The sequence below is a fragment of the Anabrus simplex genome, chromosome 6, assembly GCF_040414725.1.
Source record: "Anabrus simplex isolate iqAnaSimp1 chromosome 6, ASM4041472v1, whole genome shotgun sequence".
Taxonomy (NCBI): domain Eukaryota; kingdom Metazoa; phylum Arthropoda; class Insecta; order Orthoptera; family Tettigoniidae; genus Anabrus; species Anabrus simplex.
In genome coordinates this window covers 191,877,421-191,903,644 of record NC_090270.1, presented here as the reverse complement: position 1 = coordinate 191,903,644, position 26,224 = coordinate 191,877,421, and the positions used below count along the sequence as shown (strand labels likewise).

At 39.5% G+C, this 26,224-nt stretch overlaps 1 protein-coding gene across 1 annotated transcript in view; it reads left to right on the top strand.

Annotated features, from left to right (window-relative positions):
- The window catches only part of LOC136875929 (glutamate receptor 1-like), an 82,411-nt gene extending 59,096 nt beyond the window's left edge, over positions 1 to 23,315 (top strand). Inside the window, exons 5-6 of the mRNA XM_067149548.2 lie at positions 17,174 to 17,439; positions 22,257 to 23,315. Coding sequence (XP_067005649.2) covers positions 17,174 to 17,439; positions 22,257 to 22,470 — 480 coding nt within the window. The 3' untranslated portion in view covers positions 22,471 to 23,315. The remainder of the gene's footprint in view (positions 1 to 17,173; positions 17,440 to 22,256) is intronic.
- The last annotated feature ends 2,909 nt before the right edge of the window (positions 23,316 to 26,224 follow it).

Genomic DNA, 26,224 nt, shown 5'->3' with positions numbered 1-26,224 from the left:
CTGCTCAATTTTTCAGGCAGAACTTTGGACCGTAAAGTGTGCATTGCAATGGTGCAAAACTAACAACAAAAGAGCACAAATCTTCAGTGATTCACAAGCTTCATTGAACTCAGTAAACAATAAATATGACTTTAAATCTAATAGCTATCCATATCAAAGCAATAGCTCAAGAGTGTTCTCACATCTGTACATCCTGGATTAGAGGTCACACTAGGTTTACTGGTAATATAAAAGCAGATTCATTAGCTAAATCAGCTGCTACATCTCTTTTAGATATTGCATACCATAAATCTGCAATATGTTATGTTCAAAGACAAACCAGGCAATATATTTTCCATCACTGGAATATTTTATGGACATATAGTTTGAAAGGATCTGTTATGTGAGAAATATTTTTTCTGGAAGTTCAGAATCGACTATTATGTAAAGCATTAGTGCCGAACTTTGTTTTAACTCAATTTTTTTTTTGCTAGTTGTTTTACGTCGCGCCGACACAGATAGGTCTTACAGTGACGATGGGACAGGAAAGGGCTAGGAGTGGGAAGGAAGCGGCCATGGCCTTAATTAAGGTACAGCCCCAGCATTTGCCTGGTTTGAAAATGGGAAACCACGGAAAACCATTTTCAGGGCTGCCGACAGTGGGGTTCGAACCTACTATCTCCCGAATACTGGATACTGGCCGCACTTAAGCGACTGCAGCTATCGAGCTCGGTAACTCAATTTTTAATTGGTTATGGAAAATTTTAATCTTGTTTAGAATGCTTTAAACTTAATGTTACAGATGGTTACTTCTGCTTTTGTGGATCAGTTGAGACAATGCATCATTTGATATTTGGGTGTCCAGTGTTTGAAATGAGAAGATATTTTTTACTATGCCACCTGAATGGTTGTAACCTGGTATTTTCTAAACCACTGTATCATGTACTCAAGAGACAATGTTGTTATGTGCAGTTTCCCACATTCATTAAGAAAATTTTTTGTAAACTAAATTTATAAGAACATCTCTTTGTTATGATTTTAAACTATAACTCTAATATATCTCTGGTAAAATAGGGTTTCTGTATGGTTTTGTGAATGTTAAATAATAATAATAATAATAATCATAATAATAATAATAATATTTTTTTTTTTTTTTTTTTTTTTTTGCGAGGGAATGTGGAAAATCTTTCATAAGACGCTTGTGAGGGTCCGCACTCAACAAGTGTGTGGAGATTCTTACCCACTAAAAACCACACTCCCTTTTCCCACGACGTTTATCTCCGCCCCGGAAACCGCTCTCTCATTACTTCAGGGCGGATATCGTGCTTAATGCATCTTGTGCTTCATCTTCCTTCTTCTGCTTTACTATCTGTCGTAATCGTCCAGGTCCTTCTTCTTCTGACGCAGAATATTTTCTACAGAGACTGCCACCTGGTCCCAAGATTCTCGACTTCGTCGCATTACTGACACGAACCCTTCTGGCGTCAATTCTCCGTGCATAACTTCTAAGCATCTTCTTTGTGGCAGCCAATGAACACACACAAAGAAAGTATGTGATACGTCATTGATATCACCGCAGTATATGCACACCGGACTAGTTGCTAGCCCTAGCCTATGAAGAAATTTTCGGAAGTATCCATGACCTGTCAAGAACTGTGTGAGATAGTAGTTCACTTCACCATGATTTCGGGCAACCCATACGCCCAGAGAAGGTATCAGTCTTTTCGTCCATTTCCCTCTAGAATCATCTTCCCATCTTGTTTGCCATTATTGCATTATGCGACTATGAGCCAAAGCCTTTGCCCTTTTCCTTCCTAGCTCTTCTTGTGTGAGCCAAATTTCTTGTCTTTCGAAGGCCAACAAGTCAATGGGAGCTACTGCTGCTACTACTAGAATCGCGGGTTCTGATACTGTGCGATATGCGCAAGCAATTCGTAAAGCTGCTCTCCGTTGTACAGCCGCAATTCTTGTCCGATATTTCACAATTTTTAACGATTCAGCCCAAATTTCCGAACCGTATAGCAGTATCGATTGAACAATCGACATGAGAAGCCGCCTTTTACTAGATATCGGTCCCTTGATATTTTCCATGAGTCTGCTCAGTGCAATCATGGTTTTCGCTGCCTTATCTGTTACCCGTTGGATGTGGTCCCAGTATGTAAGCTTAGTATCAAGCGTTACACCAAGATATTTTGTGCTCCTAGTTGTTTCGATGGCTATCTGTCCGATCTGCATCGGTACAACAGTATTAATCCTGTTCCTCGTCAGGAGGACAATTTCCGTTTTGTGATCTGCGAGTTCTAACTTGTGATTTATCATCCATTCTTTGACACGTCGCATCACCTGATTCATTTTAAATTGAGCCAGCTCTAGGTTACGGGTTACCATCACAGCAGCCACATCATCTGCATAACCCACAAGTTTTACATCTTCTGGCATCTCCAGCCGTAACAAATCATCATACATGATGTTCCAAAGGTGTGGTCCGAGAATTGAGCCTTGCGCTGCACCAGCTGTGAGCCGTTTTCTTCTCTGACCGTCTTTCGTGTCGTATAACAATGTACGGTCTTTCAAATAGTCTCGCAGTATATACATGAGATATTCTGGTAGCTTGAAAGTGTCTTCTAGAGCTTCCAAAATATCACTCCATCTTGCCGAGTTGAAGGCATTTTTAACATCTAGAGTCACAAGAAGCGTCAGTTTCCTAGAATAATGATTACCCGTTTGAGCTCGTTCTGCTGTCTTCACCACTTCCTTCACAGCATCTAGCGTTGACTGACCTCTGCGAAATCCATGTTGTTGGTCGGATAGGTCGCCAGCTAATCGGACTGCTGCTAGTATTCTCGGTTGTAGGAGCTTCTCTAAACCTTTCCCGGCAGTGTCCAGCATACATAGAGGTCTGTAACCCCCAGTTTTCCCTTTACTGATCAGAACCAATCTAGCTATCTTCCAACGAAAGCTAAAAATTCCCGCTTTCAAACAATGATTATACATTCTCAACAGCAGTTGAGGACATAATTCGACTGCCACCTTTAGTACTTCTGCTGGAATACCATCTGGACCAGGGGCTTTCTATATCTAAGGGAATTAATTGCTGTTATCAATTCTTCAATTGTAAAAGGTGGTGCATTGTCTAGTTCTTTCTCGGCCTCATCATCAATCCTCTCTGTATGATCAGGGAATAGTATGTGTACTATTTCTTCCATGGTGCGTGGATCCATGATAGGGCTTGGTAGCATCCCGAATTTCTTCATGATAATTTTATACCCTAATCCCCATGGATTTTCATCCACTTCATTAAACATTTCCCACCACTTGTCGGCTTTTCTCTTTTTAATTTTATTTCGCAGTCTTTTCTTCATAGTCTTATACTCTACTGAGAGAGCTGCGTCGTTATGTCGTGCTCTTTGTGTCCTTCGTCTGAGTCGCAGGCATTGTTTCCTCAACTCAGCAATTTCTTCATTCCACCAATATGCTGGACGCTTGCCTCTCCGTTGTTTGATTCTGGTCATTGATGCGTCGCATGCTTGCTGAAGGAGTCTCATGGTGTGTTCCACGCATTTATTAGCAATAATGCTTCTTTTGCCTCCGTGACATGTATCCGTCATACAATTCATTCCATTCTGTATTACTTCATGAAATTTTTCTCTATCCATAGTGGCTATGTTCCATCTTTCTGACTTGGGCGTGGTAATCCTTAGATTCGGAGTCTCTTGAAGTACACGAAAAGTGATATACTGATGATCGCTTCCAGTATATTCTTCAATTACTCGCCATTCAGTTATCCTAGACGCAATGTCTTCAGAAGCAAAGGTTACATCTGGTATGGTTCCTTGACACCCTGGTCGCCGAAAGGTTGTCACATTACCAACGTTGATAACCATTAATCCCAATCTCGCGACCATCTCCATTGTACGCCACCCTCTAGAATCTGTTTGAGGCATGTTCCATTCAACTGCTTGAGCATTAAAATCACCAGCAACAACTAGGTTAGTGTTCATCCCTTGCAGAGTATCTTCAAGCCCATCTAGTTTTGTCTGGAAGTCAGAAATAGCCTCGTTCGGGGTAAAATAACAGCTGACAAAAATTACCTTCTCAACTTGGACCCAGACGAACCCATCTCCGCATCCTTGATTTGTAACTGAGTATTTTCCAAGGTCTGGTACCCATATCGCAGCTGTCCCTAGATTGTCTGAAAACCAGCCTGGTTGTTCTCTGTCTTGATAGGCCTATTGTTCGCTGAGAATCAAGATGTCTGCTCCTATCTCATAGATCATCTGCGTCAATAGATCATTGGCAGTTAGACTCCTGTGTATATTGGCTTGAAGGCTCTGTACCATTCACCACTGCTTTTTGGCCTTTTCTAGTGCTTCACGAAACACAATACACTTGCCTGAGCCAAGAGCATGATGTCGTTTTGACTCTTCAACGCCCATATCTGTGCAAATTATGCATCGTGGATTCGTTTTGCATCCTACTGCCTTGTGACCAGCTTCTCCGCACTCAAAGCAGAGTTTACTTCTGTCCAATCCTTGACAGTTTCGTGCTTGATGCCCATATGACAGACATCTAAAGCACCGAGGAACTACGGCCCACCGTCTTGCTCTGCAGTATAGCCAGCCTAGTTTAATTTTGCCTATGTCTAACAGCTTTCTTTCGTGCCTCGCTATCTTCTATCTCCACGATGGCGAGTTTTTGTCCCCTGCTGTTCGGATTTGTGATTGAGACCTTCAATTCTTGATTAAGATTTTCTAATTCTCGCCTTACAGCCTCCTCTACGTCGGAAATAGTGGTGGCACTGTCCATATCCCGAATTTCCAATGTAGTTCTAGGCGTCAAAACCTTTACTTCGCCATCATGTCCAAGAGCGCCTTTAAGTGATTTATTAAAATTGTCCCTATTCTCCTTTTCCGTGGCCTTATTAAATTCAAGAAGAACTGCTCCAGACATAGTTTTCCTGATCGATCTAACACTGGCGCCACTGTCTTCTGGGTTCACCTTGCTGCGGATATCCTTCACAACATCTGCAAAAGTCTTGCCATTCATCGGTTTAATAAGTACGGCTTCTGGGCGGCTTCTTATAGTTGAACGTTTCCGTTGCTCGTTCTTTTTAACAGTTTCAGATACCGGTACTGGTTCAGGTTGAGTACCTTCATCTTCATCTGCCTTCTTCTGCCTCTGTTCCCTCTTCTTCTTCTTCTTCTTCCTCTTCTTCTTCTTCTTCTTCTTCTTCTTCTTCTTGGATAACGCTATTTCCCAGTTATCCTGTTCTACGTTTCTGTTTGCGGTGCTCTGTTCTACTTTCTCTTGATCGGGCAAATCCGTTTGCATTAATGCTCTAGTTGCTTTCCAGGCTTTTCTGTGCGTAGATCCCGCATCTAGGGCTTCCTCCAATTTCCTTAAACCTTGCTGAATTTCAATCTTCATATTTTTCTGCTGAATTGCAAGAATACTTTTCAACAGGCCCCTGGCGATTTCCAGTTGTTCTTCCTTTTGTAGCATATCCTCCATAATTTGTTGAGTGATATCAAGCCTCAGATTCGTTTTCGCATTCTGCTTAATACTTCTATTGCATGTATCATGCGTGCGCTCCACGTCCATGATATTATGGCCATGTTCCATAGATGCTGGATTCAAATCCACAGAGTCGCACTGGATTCCAGCTCCCGACATCGTGCCGTGAGTAGGGAGTCCAGCTGGCCGTGACTCAGGTCCAGTGTTGCCAATTTAGCTTTTTTCAACCTAATTCTAGCGTATTTAAACCAACGTTTAGCGGCAAAAAATCAATATTCCCGCTGTAGCCTTTTCCCCGCTAAATCTAGCTTATTTCATCCAACGTGCCTCATGTGACTTGGTGGTGGTATTCCCCCAGTTATGGAGGAAGGTTTACTATCTCTCTCTCTCTCTCTCTCTCTCTCTCTCCTTGTGTTTGTTTCTTGGATCATGTCACTGATTTGATAGCAACAGCGGAACTAGCTATCATCGCTTGGACATAGTACGTGAATCACCCCCGGCCCAGCCGGAGCAGTAGATATTGGTCAGATATATTTAAGTTTTGTGAGGTCATCGGGCGATAAGGATTAGCTTTTGCTAGAAGATATTGGCAGTGGGCCTTTTAGTATAATTATCGATGAGTCTAACGACATCAGTGTTACTAAAATCTTGGGGATAGCAATTCTGTATTTTGGTGTTAAGACTGGAGGACTGACATCCAGATTTCTATCTTTTTCCGAACTACACGGCTGCGATTCTGAACCTATCACCGCTTGTGTGCTGAAAACATTGAGAGATTAACAGTTAAACATAGGCAATTTAAAAGGGATTGGTGTCGATAATGCCTCCGTCATGACCAGCGTCAATAACGGGGTTTATGCCAAGTTGCACAAGGAATGTTCAGGGCTTGTAATGATACGTTGCGTATGCTATTCACTGCATTCGTCGCATTGGGAAGTGTTGCAAAAACTACCAGTTTCCCCCGGAGGTGTTACGCAAAGTAGGGACAGCAGTTGCTTATAGGGGTGATCCAAGTGGCATTAAACCTCGTGCTGGTACTTCACAGCAAAGTTCTGCAGAAGCAAGTGAGGAAGATGCTGATTTGTCCCTTCTGTTCCCCGAAAATTCAGACAGTGGTCCTGAAGATCCCCTAGAACTTCACTTATAAATCAGGTAATAATTGTAATACAAATAATTTCGTTAAAATATAACTGAACTTGTGTTATTCCTAGTCTTCAGTGTAGAATTACCAAATTGTAGGTCCTCCCCATATTTTTAGGTTTTTGACCTTAAAATACATCTTGCATTATTTATGATCCCATCTACGTTTTCTAGGAGGAATTAATATCTCGATTTACGGCATTCCAAATTATACAGTACACTGACTTATCAGCAAGTTCTTTAATTTATTGCAAATATTACCTTTAGTTTCCATCACAGAAATGTACTCATTTATAAACATATTCTTTTTAACTTTCCAATATTCCGTTGCTTGGCAAAATGCAATTAATGAATTGAAAATTAGAGGTTCAATAAACGTTAATGCTGTACGGTAACTTAAATGGTACATTGTATTTACATATTCTTAGTCAGACTAGTGATAAACCTTTCACGCAATCGTTGGGTCTGTACTCTGCAAAAAATTGTATAGACTGTCTTTCCTATCTTTTCGTGGAGAGAAAAAGAAAGGAAGATATTTATCTTCCGTTTTTGTTGTTTTTGTTGTTGTTGTTGTTGTCTAAAACCAGTCTGCCAAGACTAGCTCAGTGTACACAATTAAAAGTGCATGGTTTACAGTTATAGTCATTTGCTAATTGAACAGAACAAAGAACAATTTAATTCCCTATCCGGTAACCAGTGCTACAGAAGTTTGGCTTATTTTTTTAACTTTTTCTAGTTATGATTTAGCTTTTTCTAGCTTATATTGGATGATAGTCTAGCTCATAAAACGAGAATTGTGTTGGCAACACTGCTCAGGTCGCAGAGATATATCTATTCTCTGTCATTTTCTATGACGAAGCTAGGTAACCTTTAAACGCATTTTCACTAACACACAATGTCAATGGCATGTGTCAATTGCCCGCCAATCTGTCCGTTGTCGATTCCAGTTCCCTCTTAGCAGTGCTCGTGTGCAGTTGAGTTGACAGTCGCTGTGAAGAGGTAGCGTGGACGGTATTGAGTAGTGATTCTACGAGTGTAATTCGTACGTTATGGGGGAGCAAAGTGGTGGTGAGGAGTCTCCTGATCCTTCAACCCTCACAGTTGCTCGGGAAGAGACAGTACAAATGGACCAGGATGAGGATGATAGTCTAAGTGAGAATAGTGGTACAGTGAGTAAATCGAATACACCCAATGCGGTGGTGAATAAAGAGGCTGATGCTTCGATTTCGAAGACTGAGTCGCAGGAACTTTATCCTAGTACTCATTATGGACCTTTCATTATTTTTGTGGAGTCCACAGCAACAGGCAATGTCGGTAACATGCATCCTATGACCCTGGGTAGAATTTTCTATGAGAAAAATATTCCCGGCATAAAATCAATGGGCCGCAAGGGACGAAATAGGGTACAAATAGAATTTGTATATGCCGTACAGGCAAATTTATTTTTGAAACACCCATTATTAGTTGAGCTTAAGTTACGGGCATACATACCTAGCTCTAATGTATTGCGGGTAGGAGTTATCAGGGGAGTAGAGAAGACCTTGAAAGAGGATGCTATATTAAAGCACTTAAAGTCTCCTGCTACTATAAAATCTGTAAAGCGTTTGAACCGTAGAATTGTTAACGAAGAAGGCACACAGTATGTCCCTACTGGATCTATAAAAGTGGTTTTTCGTGCGCAGAAACTTCCACAGTATGTGTCATTATATCAGGTGCATTTAGAGGTGAAGCCATATGTTTTTGCTCCCATCATCTGTAAAAAATGCCAACGGTACGGTCACGTTGATAAGCATTGCAGAGCGACAAGTCCCAGGTGTGGGAAATGTGCATTGCACCATACTACGGCGAACTGTACGGAAACTTGCCTGCAATGCGTGCATTGTCGCGGCACCCATTCAACTGGCGATGTTGACTCTCCAACTCACCAACAGCAAGTCCACATTAAAAAGATCATGAGCCATCAGAACTTATCGTTCAAGGACGCTGTACAAAAAGTCCAACCTAGTGAATATAATGTAGTAGACAATTCCCAACATTTTCCCCCTTTAAATGGGGAGGAGCAGACTCCTACACAGTCGAATCCCCGTAAGAGAAAATTCACACAAGTAATTTTAAAATCACCGCGACCAGTACCAGCCCCAGGATATGATAAGGAAGGTTATCAAAATTTGGTTCGAGAGATTCCCCGCATGGAGATGGCAGCTTCAAGAGTTACACCTGTTTCCAATGGCGCAAGCCGGCGGATGGAGGCACCTTTGGACGAACCTGTTGCCACGAGTAGCGCCTCAATGGCGCAACCGCTTTCGTCATTTCATAGGCAAAGAGAATATCTTCAAAGTGGTCTTTATCATTCTATTCAGCAATTGGTACAATTATTGGGTGATCACCCCGCGTTAGCTCATAATGTATTCCAGTTAAGGGACAGGGTTTGCAGTTTTATTCAATTCTATGATCAGAATCACTCAATGGAACGCTAGAAGTCTCATGAACAAGCGTCATGAGCTATTTAAATTAATTCAGGAAAGAGTACCTCACTTTTTAGCTATACAAGAAACTTGGTTTAATCTTGAGACTCGCATTAAGTATCCTAATTACAAAGTTTTACGTAATGATGGACCCGGTTACAGTGGGGTTGCCTTTTTGGTCCACTCGTCCGTGACATATCGCATCCATTCGAATATTCAGGCCATACCCCATACATATGTTATAGGATTATATTATATGCATCTTTTACTTGTGAATATCTACTGTCCTCCTGACTTTTCCATTACTGAGAGACAATGGAGCCAATTCTTTCAACAATTTACTACCGAACCATATGTTTTTATCTTTGGGGACTTTAATCTTCATCACACACTGTGGGGAGGAAAATTGGATACACTTCAAGGTACACAGTTCCTTAATGAAGTAAATAACCATGCTTTTGCTATTTTGAATGATGGCTCTCCTACGCGTTTGACTGCGCCTTCTGCCCCTCCTAGCGCAGTAGATTTAACATTGTGTAAGCGAAATATGGTGTCTACCACTACATGGCATACTTTGAGTGATACTTATTCCAGTGATCATTTCCCTATTGTTATTTCTTATGGTGTCGGCAGACCCTTTTCTCCACCGCACCACACATTTCAAAATAACATGATTCGATCTTTGAGGAGATTTAAACCGCAAATATATACCGCTTACATTGAGGATGCGTTACAAAAAATACCGGACAATAATTTTTCATATCAAACTTTACTGCAAATTTTAACAGATTATATTAATCTTCACCACCCTATCATCGTTTCACCCCTTTTATCTTCTAGGAAACCTGTGCATGTTAAGTGGTGGGACGAGGAATGTCATTTGCTGATTCAAACCCGCAAAGTACTTTTTTGACAATATAGGCAGCACGCAACACCTGAAAATTACTTCCGGCTCAAACGACACATAGCACACACCCGCCGAATTTTCCATCAAAAACGTCGTGTCGCTTGGAGGGAGTTTATATCGTCCTTCACGCGTCAGGTTCCAATTGCAGACTTGTGGAATGCCATCAGGGCAATCACACGAGTTACGCAGCACTCCCCTGCCAAGACCATCCCAGGTCAGGTATTATCAGATTTTCTTGTTAGAGAGACCCCAGATTTTGTTGTGCCACAGTATGTTCATTCCCAAGACCCACTAGACGCACGTTTTTCCGTATTGCTACAACCCTGCGATTATCAGGAATTAGAGGCAGTACTCCAATCGTGCTCAAATTCCTCCCCAGGTCCAGATAATGTATCATATAAAATGCTCCAATTATTACCTATTAGAGCAAAGAAGGCATTATTAAACAGGTATAATTATATTTTTCGCAATCATAGTACACCTGTTAGTTGGAATGAATTTTTTCTAATTCCCATTCTTAAAAATAAGCAGTTACCCACTGAGGTCAGTAATTATCGCGGTATAGTACTCGCTTCGTGCCTCCGTAAAGTCTTTCTAAAGATCTTACTTCGAAGAATCCTATGGGTATTAGAATACTATAACTTGACGCCTCGATATCAATATGCTTTTTTTAAGGGACGCAGTACATCTGATGCATTTAATAGTTTTGTTATCGATTTACTATTAGCTCGTGATAGAAAACATAGTACCATAGCGGTTTTTCTTGATATTCAACGGGCTTATGATTCCGTACCTTTGAACATATTATGGGAAAAACTTGCAACTCTTAAGATTCCTGAGGGATTTATTAGCATTCTCAGACAACTTCTGACTTATCGAACACTCAGATTTAAATCGACACCTTATACAATCCAGCCCCGGCAGGTAAGTAATGGGTTGCCACAGGGCGATATTCTGACTGGTATTCTTTTCGCTCTTTTCATGAAAGATTTTGAAACGGTCATTTTACGTCATGCTCGACTACAGGCGTATGCTGACGATTTTTTGCTTTATTATACACATGAATATTTACAGCTCTGTAGACAACATATTGGTTTCACGCTTCATGAAGCTAGAACATGGTTAGAGGCCCATGGGTTAAATCTTTCCATAGCGAAATGTCGAGCAATGATATTTACACATCACCGAACCTATGACCGATCGCCACTTGCTTTTGATCAGTATGAAATACCAGTGGTTAGTCACCATAAATATCTTGGGTTATTCATCGATCAAAAACTTACATGGAAACATCATTTTTTATATTTGCGTTCGAAGAGTGAACGGTATATTCAGGTAATACAAGCTGTAACCCGTAGGCAATGGGGGGCAGATCCCGTTGTGGTGCTATCTTTGTACAAAACCACTATTCGATCGATATTGGACTACGGATCGCATATTTTTGACGTAGCATCGTATACTAACTTGAATATTCTTAACACTTGTCAATATAAAGCAATACGCTCCTGTATTGGAGCTTTAAAGTCCACACCTACCAATGCACTTTTAGTTGAATCCTGCGAAGCTCCCTTACAAGTACGTAGGAAAATACTTGCGACGAAATATTTACTTAAAAAGTTTTCTTTAACAAGTCATCCTTTAATTCCGAAGTTACAGTTACTCTCGGAGTATTATTCCGTACGGCGCCAGGGTTTACGCAGATTGCCCGTACTGTTTCATGCTTTTACTACATTGAAGTCGAAACAGTGTACCTTAATACACAGTGTTAATTTAATACCCTATACCTTACCCTGTCAGGTTTCTTATTATAAGCCTCAAATAATATGACCTATACGTAATGGCTCTACTAACGTTACTTGTCTGCAGGGGACCGAGATATGTCCTGTTAAAAGAGTGAAATTTTCTCATATTCCACGAAGCATAAACATTTTTACAGATGGGGCAAAGATCATTAATGGAGTTGGTTCCGCTTATTATATACCTTCTCTAAATGTTAAAGAACAATATGGTTTGCCTAGTGCCTGTTCGATTTTTACGGCGGAGTTATTCGCTATACAGCAAGCTTTACTTTTTGTTCAGAGACAGGGATATACGCGAGTTACAATCTATACGGATTCGCTGAGTGCATTACAAGCTTTGGTTTCGTATAAGTTATCCTATAATTGGTATGTATACAATGTCAAGAGCCTCCTTTATATGCTTGACAACGTCGGTATTTACATAACTTTAGTATGGGTACCTGGTCATGTGGGTATCGAGGGCAATGAAAATGTAGATTGTCTTGCAAAACAAGCTTCTCGTCTTCCTGTTCCGCATACTAACAATATTGTTCCTGCTTCTGATTATGTCGTTGTTATCCGACAGGATGGGCGTCAAGACTGGCAGAATTTCTGGAGAGAGACTGCACAAGTCAAAGGTAACTTCTATTATCATTTACAACCAACCCTCTTGGTTAAACCTTGGTTTATACGAGGATCATATTCTAGACGACATATTATTAACATCATTCGGTTACGGTTTAATCATGCCCTTACACCACAATATAGATCACGTTTCCATTTAACGCAGGATACAAACTGTTTGTGTGGTACCAATATTAGTAATGGCGACTCCAACCACATTTTATTTGAATGTTCTTTATATGCCAACCCCCGTAAAAAACTTATGACTAACCTCAAGCGACTCAAGCAGGTCTTTCCAACCAGTGTTTCTTGTTTGCTCTGTAATCTTACAGTCGAGATTATTAGAGTGCTAAATTTGTTTCTAGATGAAGCCAATATCGTGTTATAATTCTGTCCGCAATATATGGTGAGATTTTCTCATGCTTTTGATAGTTCCATCTGAGTGATTCCTCATATCATTAGTGTATTTCGTGAGGGTGCTATTTCGGATTATCAGAGTGTGTGAAACTTTAGAAGAAGTGTGATTGCAAGATTGGAAGTTTCCCGTATGAGAACAGTGTGCTCTAGCAAAATAGGGTTATTATGTGATATAGTGAAGAATAGTGTTTGGTGCTTTCTACTTGCAAGCTCAAGCATCAATTATTGAACTGAAGTTTTTCATTTATACTAGTGTGTTTACATGAGTAAGCGAGTATTGACTGGGTGAAATGTCGTAGACACAGCCCATAAGCATCAGCAAGCAAGCAAGAATGTCAATGTCTTGAACTTTTCACCCACTACCGTAGTTTATCCTATTAAATATTGAAAGCACGGATATTAAATATTACTTACACTCACTTTCCATGTCAATATCCGGGTGATTACCAACGAAATCTTCGATCATTTCATTTTCTATGACGAAACTAGAACTAGGTAACCTAAAAACGCATTTTCACTAACACACAATGTCAATGTCTTGAACTTTTCACCCACTACCGTAGTTTATCCTATTAAATGTTGAAAGCACGGGTATTAAATATTACTTATACTCACTTTCCATGTCAATATACGGTTGATTACCAACGAAATCTTCTATCATTTCATGCACAACAGATAATAACAGATAATAATAATAATAATAATAATAATAATAATAATAATAATAATAATAATAATAATAATAATAATGCAGGTCTGCTGTTACAGTGTCCATTACTAGAATAAACAAGAGCAGTGACAGTGCTGAACTTGCCACGTTCTCGCAGTGCCAGCCATATTAGGTCATGCGGTATGCGATCAAAGGCCTTCTCAAGGTCCAGGAAAGCTAGATGGATAGGCTTGTTCTTTTCACAGTGCTTTTCAATCAAGAGGCATGCAGCATGGATTGCATCGGTTATGCTACAATTCTTCAAAATTCCAACTTGGTTTCTGGAAATTTCAATGATCTCACGTATCCTTGTACCAAGAACCCATTCGAATACCTTCATCGCATGACACAAATGTTGGAACAGTCAGTAATTAGCACATTCAGCTGGGCTCCCCTTCTTTTTGAAGATGGGTATGGTGATGCTCCGTTGCCAGTTGCTCGGTGTTCGACCCTCGTTAGTAACCTGCTTGAAGAATCGTGCTAACCTTTCTGCCATACCCCAATGTTCAGAGTACCAGAGTTCTGCTGGAAGATCGTCTGGGCCAGTAGCTTTCCCCGGCTTCATTTCCTTTAAAGCAGCTTTGACCTCTTCAATATCAATGTCTCTGACAGGTCCTTCTACAGCCGCAGAGACTGGGAATGGTGGATGGAGATGTTCCTCAGTTGAGATCTTCTCAAAGTAGCTACGCCAGCGCTCTCTTGCCTTCTTCCAATCAACCAGTAAGTTTCCTGTTTCTTCGTTGATGCCACAGAAGCACTGGGATGTTTTGTGTTGCCTCGCTTTGGTGATTTGGTATAATTCCCACTTGCCCACACGCGTGTCTAGTTTTGCATAAAGATTTGCAAAATGTGCTGTTTTGGTTGTTAGGTATGATCTTCTTTGCATCACTACGGACTATTTTGTAGGCATTCCATTGAGATGGTGTCTTGTCGGCAAGAAACTCATGGTAAATATTTTCTTCTTTTGTACTGCATTTCTGACCTCATCACTCCAGAGTCATGTATCTTTGTCAATTTTTCGCCATCCTTGTTTGGTTTTGCTGATCCAAGAACAGTACATGTGATGTCATGAGCAGCCTCCTTCAGTTTGATCCAACTCTCTTTGACTGTAGTAATTGGTGGTAAAGTTATTCACGTGATGACATCAGCTTCTTTTCCCTTGAAGCACCACCATTTGATTCTCGCTGGTCCTGTACAAAAAACATATTCGGGTTTTGTCGATTTGATACGCATCTTGCAGATGACTGGTCGATGTTGCGCCGTGACAGTTTCATATGTTACAACCTTTATGTCTAACACGTCTTTGAGGTCTCTGTGCCTGACGAGGATGTAATCGATCTGCGTTGCTCTTGTGCCACTGTAATATGTAAAAAAAATGTGACTCACATTTTTTGAATCAGGTGTTCATGATGACCAGGTCATGAGCTTCTGCATAATGGAGGATTCATTGGCCATCATCGTTCTTTTCTTGGAAACCATATCCACCATAGGCTGCATGATCTTCCTTTATGTGACCAACATGTCTGTATAGATCACTAGCGATAATAAGGTAGTCTTCTAGAGGTACTTCAGCCATCTTCTCTTCAAGCATTCCTCAAAAGACATCCTTTGTTGCTCCAGGCAGACATGTCTGTGGGGCGTATATGCTGAAAAAGTGTACTTTTCTTCCCTCTGCGATGAAGATAATCTTCATCAGATGGTCATCATACTGCACATCAGAGATCCAGCTGTCAAACTGTGCTGACACAACAATACCAAAGCCACTGGTTGTTCCAGGGGTGCCATTGTATATCAGCTTGTACCCACATCCGATGTATGATTTCTGTCCACTCCATCGTGTTTCCTGCACAGCACAGGCATCGATCTATCTTATTTCCAGAGCCTTTGATAGTTTGCTGTACCGCCCAGATGTAGTGTTGAGATTGAGTGAAGCGAGACATGTTGTACGGGCTAGCTTGTTTAGCCGTTGACGCCCGTGCGATGGTAACCCTTGCATGCTTCTCATGTTGGTTGGACCTCACCAACGTGCGTCACCTAGGGGGGACGCCCTAGCCTTGGTAAGACATCCAAAAGACATCATTCTATGAGATTGTGACTGACAGCTTTTACAGCCAGCTTGTCACATAGCCTGTCACCAAGCATTTTAGAGTTGCTGCCAGCATCTTCCTAGGTGTTCAGGTTTGAGGTCAGGCATTTCCTCATACCTCAAATTGGTATGGTTTCCCCACCAATACTCGGGTGGCTGATTGCAGTGGTTTCCCACTGGGCGATGGAGTCGCCACATCCTGATGCCAATTTTTTTTTACAATAATGAGAATAATACTAAACAATGACAACCAACAAGAGCAAAACTAATTAGAAAACAGTAAACAACCAAAAACAAAAGTAAGAACAACTGGAAGGTTACAATGTTGAAAAGAACAGCACGTTGAACGTCAAAACACTGGCTGAGTTGGCCGTGCGGTTAGGGGCGCGCAGCTGTGAGCTTGCATCCGAGAGATAGTGGGTTTGAACCCCACTGTCGGCAGCCCTGAAGATGGTTTTCCATGATTTCCCATTTTCACACCAGGCTTCCCATTCCTAGGCCTTTCCTATCCCATCGTCGCCGTAAGACCTATCTGTGTCAGTGCAACGTAAAGCATATGTTGCCAAAACTACCGCCCTTAATCGTTTTTGTACGAAGTGACAACAGTGTTATGATTACTTTCTTTACAGCCCTTGTACATTACTAGACTTCGACTTTCATTTATTACTATAGATAAGAATGTGTGAGCAAAGTTAGGAGGGAGCTGTTTATCTTTTTGATTCATATTAGGAATTTGATGTATCTCTTTTCATTAGCCACAAGTCCTCGTATTATGATCTGGTAGTGAAAGATATGCTCAATGTTATTTCACATAGTTGTAGGTAATAAGGTCTATGGCTAGGTTAGGGAGGTCAGTCCCATGGTGTACCAATGAAGTCTCATTAAGTCTCTTACTCAAAGCTCTGTGTTCATATACTAGTTTGTCCAAGCACGTTACCCTGCTTCGAAGGTTGGAACCTGGCTTTGTGAAGTCAGTTGGCAAGCTGACTGATACCAAAGACAGCAAAACAGATCATTATAGCCAAGCAATACCTTTGGGGAATTGTCGTGCTGACAACGTGGTACTCCAGCCTTCTTCTCCTTGGCCTCTTTCCTAATTTATTGAGTGTGGTACTGCAATATCTGCAGACTATTTGATTAGGCAGTTGTGGTCTTGGCAGACTCAGAGTTCTTGAAGGGCTGTATGAGTTCACTGTGTAAATATCTTTGGGTATTAAATAAGTTTCTACTTCAGCATTCACAGCTCAGAATAGCCACCACCAAGACCAGAATTCTAAACTTCGTTTTCTGTACACGGCAGTTTTCCGATCATATCATGTAACGTAGTTCAAGTGGGTTTTCTCACTTCTTATCTAACAATAGAACTAGATAATTACACACTGTGTGAGTTGACTATGCAGTGCAGTCATGTACGTAGCTAATAGCTATGTGGTGGGTTTGAACTTTACTGTTATAATCCCCCTATCCCAGCATTTCCCAAAACCTGTGAGTGTTAAGAGTGATGTTAAACATCTAAAAGATAACATTTTCATTCTCTCTGTTGTCCTGTGACAGAAGACAGAGTCTAGTCCTGAACTGGAGCCACAGTGGCGCCAAGTGGTGGAGAAGTTCCCCTGTGCTGGTATCAGGACAACTGAGGACATAGCCAGTGTGGTATGCTACGACCGTGTAGTTCTGCTAGAGACACCGCCCATCATGGGCAACATCCTCAGTCAACGACTGACCTGTCGGATGGCGCAGATCAAGGGGCGATATGCCACAGCTTACATGGCTCTCCAAGTGCGGAAGAAGTTTCCATTCACCAGGCTAATCAACTCCCAGTAAGAATTCTTTTGCTTCCTGCAGTTAATGGATGTGTAGTCACTGAGGTAGGACAGTTATGGCAAGCTCAGGCCACTTGGATGCTTACAGGGTTTGCTTGGAAGTTCAGGGTAGATGATGCAACAACAGTAGGTTCAACAAGTAGAGAGTAAGTATAGCAGTTTATGTTAGCAATCACATCGCCATCCGTCCATCCCTCCATCCCTCCATCCATCCATCAACAAGTAGAGGTTCAACAAGTAGAGAGTAAGTATAGCAGTTTATGTTAGCAATCACATCGCCATCCGTCCGTCCCTCCATCCATCTGTAAACAAGTAGGGGTTCAACAAGTAGAGAGTAAGTATAGCAGTTTATGTTAGCAATCACATCGCCATCCGTCCGTCCCTCCATCCATCCGTCAACAAGTAGAGAGTAAGTATAGCAGTTTATGTTAGCAATCACATCGCCATCCGTCCGTCCCTCCATCCATCCGTCAACAAGTAGAGGTTCAACAAGTAGAGAGTAAGTATAGCAGTTTATGTTAAGCAATCACATTGCCGTCCGTCCCTCCGTCCCTCCGTTCATCCGTCCATCCATCCATCCATCTGCATTTAGGGCGATTGACCAGGTGGCAGATTCCCTATCATATTTACATTTCTTTACAGTTGTTTACCTAGCTTTTTGTTAAATATTTTCAACGAACTTGGAAATTAATCTAATAAATCCCTTGATAATTTATTCCAATCCCTTACTCCTCATCCTATAAATGAATATTTGCCCCAATCTGTCCTTTTGAATTCCAATTTTATCTTCATATTATTGATCTTTCTTACTTTAAAAGCTCCACTCTAGCTTATGCTTCTACTTATGTCATTCCATGCCAACTCGCCACTGACAGCTCAAAACATACGGCATAAAGTCAAAGAAAAATACTAGATCATAAATTCTACCTATTCAATATATAAGAGTTTTTAAATTTAAATTTAAGAAATAGGTCTTAACATATTAGATACAGGGACATGTTTCATCCATAATGAGGGCATCATCAGCCCCATAAGAAAGGGCAAAACGTATCCCAACTCTCATTTTAATAATGTTTTTACTCAAATGTCAAAATTTTGAATTGTATTGAATAGGTGGAAGTGAAATAAATTTCTTACATTTATTATATGACAGCTGTTTGTTGGAGTTGTTTACATTCTTTATGCAAGTGTAATCTGTCATGAAAATAAATCAAATTAAAATGTGTAAACTGAATTAAATCAAGTAAGTACCATATACTTTTATTGCTTCTAACCTCAATAACATAAATCTGCCAATTCATTGCACTATGCCAAGATGCACAACAGGCAGATGGAGAGGGAGTCCTCCAACCAGAGGGCATTCTACACCATTGCAATGTACTGCAGATCGCAGAAGAACAAATTCGAGACATGACGAACAAAGACAACTTCGACTTCAGAAAGATAGTAAAACTCAGCACGATTGAAGACAAGACAGATTCAGTGCTCAACTACAACAGTTAGTGCAAGATAACAACTCTGTGTCATCAGTTTACCTACTTCACCTCCATCAAAACATCAGCGCAAGAAGACAACAATACAAACTTCCAAAAACATGTTGTTCTGCCCGTCTTTTCCCTATGGACAATGAAGTGCAAACACATAGTATTGGTGATTTGGACAAAAAGTGCATACATTGCTCTGCAAGGTTGTTTGCAGGGGAGTTCAGTGGCAATTCCGAAACATTGTTATTACGATAGTACTATTATCACTATATTCATTGCCACAGAAATCAATGAACAAAATGTTTTACAATTCTATTCAATGGTGATTTTATGTCCAAAAAAACTATGATTGTACAAAAATTAATGAATACCGGTATGTCATTTCCAATTTGTTACTTGAAGAGGAAAAGCTTTACCTCAGTTCTGATTCTGTCCAACATGCAGTAGTAAACAACGTTCAATTGTACCCCATGGAATTCTTGAACTCCTTAAATCCGTCCGGTTTACCACCTCATAAATTGCTTTTAAAGAAAAATGCTATTATTATGTTAATTAGATATCTTAAGGCAAATCAGGGATTAATTAATGGTGCAAGATTAGTGGTAACTCACTTAGGCGAGTACATAATCACTATAGACATGATACCGTATAGGCTTTTGGGCTTATGCCTTGTCAAGAAAATAAAGTGAAATTCTTAATGTTTCACAGAGAACTGTGCTCTGCATCCTCAGAAGAAATCTCGACTGTCCACGAGAAAGGCTTCTTAAACAATAAACTTTGAATGTGGACGTTATAATAGAAGTGGAAATGGTACGTTCATTCGCCACCAGATGGCCCCCAGGACGTGGCACAACGCTAAGCTTAGTCTGATTGTGATGGTTGGGTCAGCTTCTGCTTCGAACGCTAGCATTGTGCCTCATCCTGGAGGCCATCTGGTGACAAATGAATGTACCATTTCCACTTCTATTATAACGTCCAAATTCAAAGTGTCATTGTTTAAAAAGCTTTTCTTGTGGACAGTCGAGATTTCTTCTAAGGATGCAGAGCACAGTTCTCTGTTAAACGTTAAGAATTTCACCTTATTTTCTTGACATGGCATAAGCCCAAAAGCCTATACAGTATTATATCTATAAATATGGGCCGTGAAAGCATTAATGGCAACTACATAATCACTCCTTAATTCATTCAGTCCCATAAAACTGTGCTCATTCCCCACATTAATCTCACACCTTCTGATCCAACCATGCCTTTCCAAATGATAAGAAAACAATTTGCAATAAAAGTAGCCTTCTTTATGACCATTAAGAAATCACAAGGTCATATGCATCAAAGGGCAGGATTTTATTTACTAGAGCCTGTTTTTTTTTTGCATGGACAGTTATACATGGCTTTTTTAGGAATTTGTAGATTCAGTGATATTTATGTTTGTGCTGAAGACACATATGTCTACAGTCAAAAGGTAAATAATAATGATGGCGTATGGCCTCCGGAGAGGCCTGGTGCAGGTCTTTTTCTAGTAGACGGCCTATTAGGCGACCTTCATGTCTGTGAAGATTAGGGCCCTACCTAGTATGATTTCTAATATTGAATACGTCACACACACCCAGCCCCCGAGCCATTGGAATTAACCAATTAAGGTTAAAATCCCCGACCCGGCCAGGAATTGAACCCGGGACCCTCAGAACCGAAGGCCAGTATGCTGACCATTCAGCCAACGAGTCGGACAAAAGGTAAATGATGATCACATTATAACTGCTAACATTGTTTTCAAATAAGTTTTGTAAAGTAAAGAAGTCTGAAAAAAAAATTTGCATCAGACAAAGACACTATCTATTTTTTTTTAATATCTACTTTTTAAATGTTTTACAATTATACATGTTGTATATATAATTATAACAACCAATTTTTTTTGTACTGGATTTACGTCACACCGACACAGATAGGTCTTATGGCAATGATGGGATAGGAAAGGGATAGGAGTTGGAAGGAAGCGGCCGTGGCCTTAATTAGGGTTCAGCCCCAGCATTTGCCTGGTGTGAAAATGGGAAACCATGGAAAACCATCTTCAGGTCTGCCGGCAGTGGGATTCGAATCCACTATCTCCCAGATGCAAGCTCACAGCTGTGCGCCCCTAACCACACGCCCAACTCGCCCGGTATAACAACTTTTTTGAGACTGATATTTATTAGTACTCTTCAAAATCAAATATCTTTCATTAATAAATACTTGCACTTAATTATTTCCACACCGAGCTCAATAGCTGCAGTTGCTTAAGTGCGGCCAGTATCCAATAATCGGGAGATAGTGGGTTTGAGCCCCACTGTCGGCAGCCCTGAAGATGGTTTTCCATGGTTTCCCATTTTCACACCAGGCAAATGCCGGGGCTGTACCTTAATTAAGGCCACGGCCGCTTCCTTCCACTTCCTAGGCCTTTCCTATCCCATCGTCGCCATAAGACATATCTGTGTCGGTGCGACGTAAAGCAAATAGCAAAAAAAAAAAAAAATTTCCACATACAGTATTATCCATTCAGTGACTGATCATGATACTGTGCAAAATATTCACACCAGTCAGCTAGTATTACATATGTTACAAATTACAAAATCTCATAAATTACTAAATGTGGACGGATTATTATTAACATCACTCATAATAGCATCATATATTGGTTCTAAGGGTCTTGAGGTTATCAGTATTCATAGTGAAAGAAGTATATACTGTATAAAAACAGGAAAACAGCTAGAATTACGTATAATTATCCAAGGCCTACTTTAGATATTGAATGTTCATTGAAAAAACATGATACAGTATTCATAGCAGAGACCATGTGTAATTTATTCTTAGTGGATGGTTTTCTATATGATCAATGCTAACAATATGTGCCATATGTATCTGAACAGGCTAGAGGGCTGTAGACAAAAATTGGCATAATACAAAGTGAAGAATTAGAGCAAATAAACACATGCACACACTAAACAACACCATCTTATGTAAAAAACACATGAGTGCATCACATGATTAAAATGTAAGTCCCTAAAAAAGCACAATGCCAGAAATCACAGTGCAAACATTCACACAGTATGAATAGAGCACCAAGCTAATCTATGGTCACCAGTGCTTTTAGTGCTGTTAACATACTGGATATTTAAACCAAGGTTTATATATTATAATATTAGTTTTAATGTTAAAATTTTAGCTTTCTGGTGCCAGTGAGATCAAAGTGTGAAAGATTTTAAAAAATGCATTTTAATCAGCCTACTGAACTCCCCTCAAAACCCAAAGCATTCTGCCAGAAATGAACTTAGAACCAAAACTTGATCGTATTTCCAGGATCCATCGCATGCACGAGACTGGACTGCTCGATTACCTGAACTCTCACTGGGTACAGCAACGCCCTCAGCAAAATGATGTGCAGCAGGATGTACAGGTGTCTCTGAGCCGCGTGGTTGTCATCCTGGTGTTTTATGGAAGTGCCGTGATCATCAGTCTCATCATGCTTGTGGTCGAGATAGCATACCATAGACTGGGATGTACCTTCTTGTGAGACATGGTACTGGAACTATGTATTAGAGAGTAATATTCTGTATTTTTAGATTTGTGCAAGGTAACTGGAACCAATTGATGCAGTTTAGAGATTTTGACCTGCTAATTCATTGAGTCACTTTTTACTGCCTGCATGTTTTTTTTGCATCATGTGATGACTGTATTATGCCTGCAGGAAATGAGACATTACTACAAGAAAGCCAATTCTTCAAATATGAAAAAACCACAACACAACCAGCCAGAGTCATTTTATTGCCTTAACTAACTCACTGTCCATATCCAAGCATAATTGGCAAGGCTTTGGACAGTCACTCATAGCTTCATGGTACATCTCTACTGGAATAGCCCGAAGCATGTTGATGTTTCATGGTCTCATGTTAATAACTTTGCATTGCGGGCACCACAAGTTGAAGATTGAAGGATTTCACAATAATGATTAGAATTAACAGTCTCCTCCAAGATTTGGATTCCTTACAAGACTTCTTATCCAATTGTTGCACTAACTGTGACTGATCATGATTTTGAATGTATCTCTTCAATAGCTCTGGCATTCTTTCTAGTATAATAATTACAGTTGTACTGATTAACTCTACTGTTCATCTGAAAAATAGCTTTGTCACCAAACTGTAATTTGAGAAACCAAGATTCATTGTATTCACATTCCGTTAAATGGCTATGTTACTATTACCTCAAGAGAACAAATGAAGTTCCAATATTTATATACTATTCATCATTACCTTCAACAATATACTGTAATATGCTGCCTTTAGATTAAATGTGTAGCTATATTTCTGACTCACCCTGTAAGAAATTATACCGGTACTTTTCATTGTCATGTTCTTATCATTTTCTACCACCACCCTCCAGCACCCTTTAGCAAATTTTTGATCTCAAGGATTACTTAAAAGGGAGTCAATGACTACTAATTATAATGGAAAGGACTCCTTTAAGATATTTTTGGAGATCATCCTGCATCTTCTTTCTAGCATTTTAAGGGTACCTTCATGCAAACTTGCAGCTTTCTAGACCTATAGTCTTTGATAAATTATTTTGACCTAGAATACAGTTAAAATTCTTTAAGCCAGCCATTTGATAAATAACCACCTATTGATCTTTTAGACTGGTGGTCTTCCTAAAGAAGATATCAAACTCCATACCTACGACTACTGACATATAAATTGCATGTGAAAACATAACCACACCACAGAGAAGAATAAGAGAAAATGTAGCTATTACAAAGCCGTAAAAATAATAACATCCTAATTTCAAAACTCAACACTCAGCATTAAAAACCATAAAGAGCTAAACAGAAAACAAAAACCTAATTATCACAAAAGCAGATAAAAGGAATACAATAATCATAATGGAAAAAATAAAATACATGGAAAAACAAAAGAATTACCGTAATTAACAACAATGAAATGCAAGAAATCAAGGGTGACCCCACAAATAAATTCTGTAATGAAATAAAACAAGAGATTAGAAGGACAGACCTTAGTCACACAGCAAAGAAAAGAAAAACTCACTACCGGTACCAGAAATCTCAAACTCCTCAAAATACAAAAGACTCATGTCCCATCAGTCCCACAGTAAGTTTCATAGACACACAGAGTTATAATGTTAGCAGACTACTCAATCAAATGCTAAAAGAAAAAAATCTCTATCAAAGAAGATGATAAAAAACACTAGAACTAACTAAAGAACTAAATAAATGGAAAATAAGAAAGAGCATTAGAATGATATACTTTAACATCACAAATACAAACATCAGTGTATACCAATAGAAGAGTCAATTGAAATTATAGAAAATTTTCTAAAAGTTAACAATCTAGTACAGGAAACAAATGAAGTAATTAACATACTGAGTACAACCTTAAATCAAAACGGCTTCATGTTCAACAACAAAATCTATTATCAAAAGTAAGAGTTAACCAGTATCAGGAATAATAGTGATAACATTACAATAATAACACCGAAACCAATTTCTTAACCAACCAGCTATCTAATGGGAGTTTACAAGGGACCAAATACATCAATGATGTAATATGCATATATGGCAATGACATCACAAGTGCACAGCAGTATTAAATACCGTACACTGAATTCCTTATACATTTCAATCAAATTCACTAGAAACTAACAATAATATTAACTTTTTGGACATCACATGAGAAGAAATAACAACAACATGTCTTACAAAATATACTGGAAATGCTTAGACTTCACACTCAATAGAGAATGAATCCAACCACCAAAACATACCATACACAAAATAGTAGGATACAATACACAATTTCCATACTGATGAGCACAACAGATTTCAAAAATGAAATACAGACAAAAACAAATGCTAAAGAAAACAGTTACCACTACAAACATTAGATTGATTAATAAAGAAACAACAAAAAACACTGGAAACAAATGCATAGTTCTCAATTACAAGAACACAAACAGAATAGCTAATGTTTTCAATATGTGAGGCTTAAAAATAGCCTTGAGAATGAACAATACAACAAAAAGACACATCAGCAAATGCAACCTACACAAACAAACAAAAAAAGGGCACTTCCTCTAAATTAAGAGTTTCTGAACTAAAATGTCAAGACCCCGGTGAATAAGCTGATAAGTCACATTAGCATAATTGAGATATCAACACCAATTTATTCTCCTATACATCCTCCACATTCATACATAAACAGGTGAATACTGACCCTTCTCCTTGTCACATACAGAGAATGTGTATAAGTACATATCTACATTTTGAGATTTCTGATTATGCATTTAACCAAATAAGTACATTTTATGACTTATCAGCTTATTCACTAGGGGCAGAGATTTTATCATTAAAAATAAAATCTCACACCATATTCATTAATTCACTACTACACTTTTATTATCATGCATTTTTTTTCCAGTACACAACAGGACCATTAACGACAGTTAGGAAAGTGCCCCCCCTCTCCTCACAAAACAAAAAAGGTATCCTTTTCCCACACCCTTCACAGTCAAGTATGTTAGGAAACCACAAATAGAAGCAATTAACCTGGACGAAATACAATACACTACCTCAGAGGCTGTTGGATTAATACAGAAACTTCCTCAAAGTTACTGAAGTGCTAACAGCAAACTTCTATTCATAATCTATCTATCTTATTCAAAAAAAGGCAAATTATTGAACATTAAGCTCTGGAAGTTCTCACCACAAAAATGACTAACCAAGTCCACCTCAACAATCACACACAGTTAAAATCTTCCCCTTTTTCACACTTCTAAATTTAAAAACAAGATTCCACATTATTTTCCATTAGCTCTTAAAAAGTCCCACTGGAGGCTACTCTGACACAAAGTACATCTGGAATATGGGTCATGTATTTATCTGTACTAAATTTAATGAATTTAGGCAGTGGCTTGAAACTGATACCATTATATAGGTTATCTTTTACCACTAAAACATAACATTTTACAAGATAGGCTACTCTTTAAATCTTCACTACACATTTATTTCCCTCCAAAGCTATTACCTTTCATGGCAGCTCACAGAAGGACAATTAGTATCAGTCAGGAGAGTGTTACCATTTCCCCATGGAAATGAAAGGTATCCTATAGACAAGTATGTTAAGAAACCATGAATAGAAGTAACTGAAGCTGGGCTCGCTCATCAGTCCAACACTTAGCACCGCAGAAGCTGATCAAGTAAGTACAGGAAACTTTTTCAATATTTCATAAGTGCTAACAGAAGACATCTATTTATAATT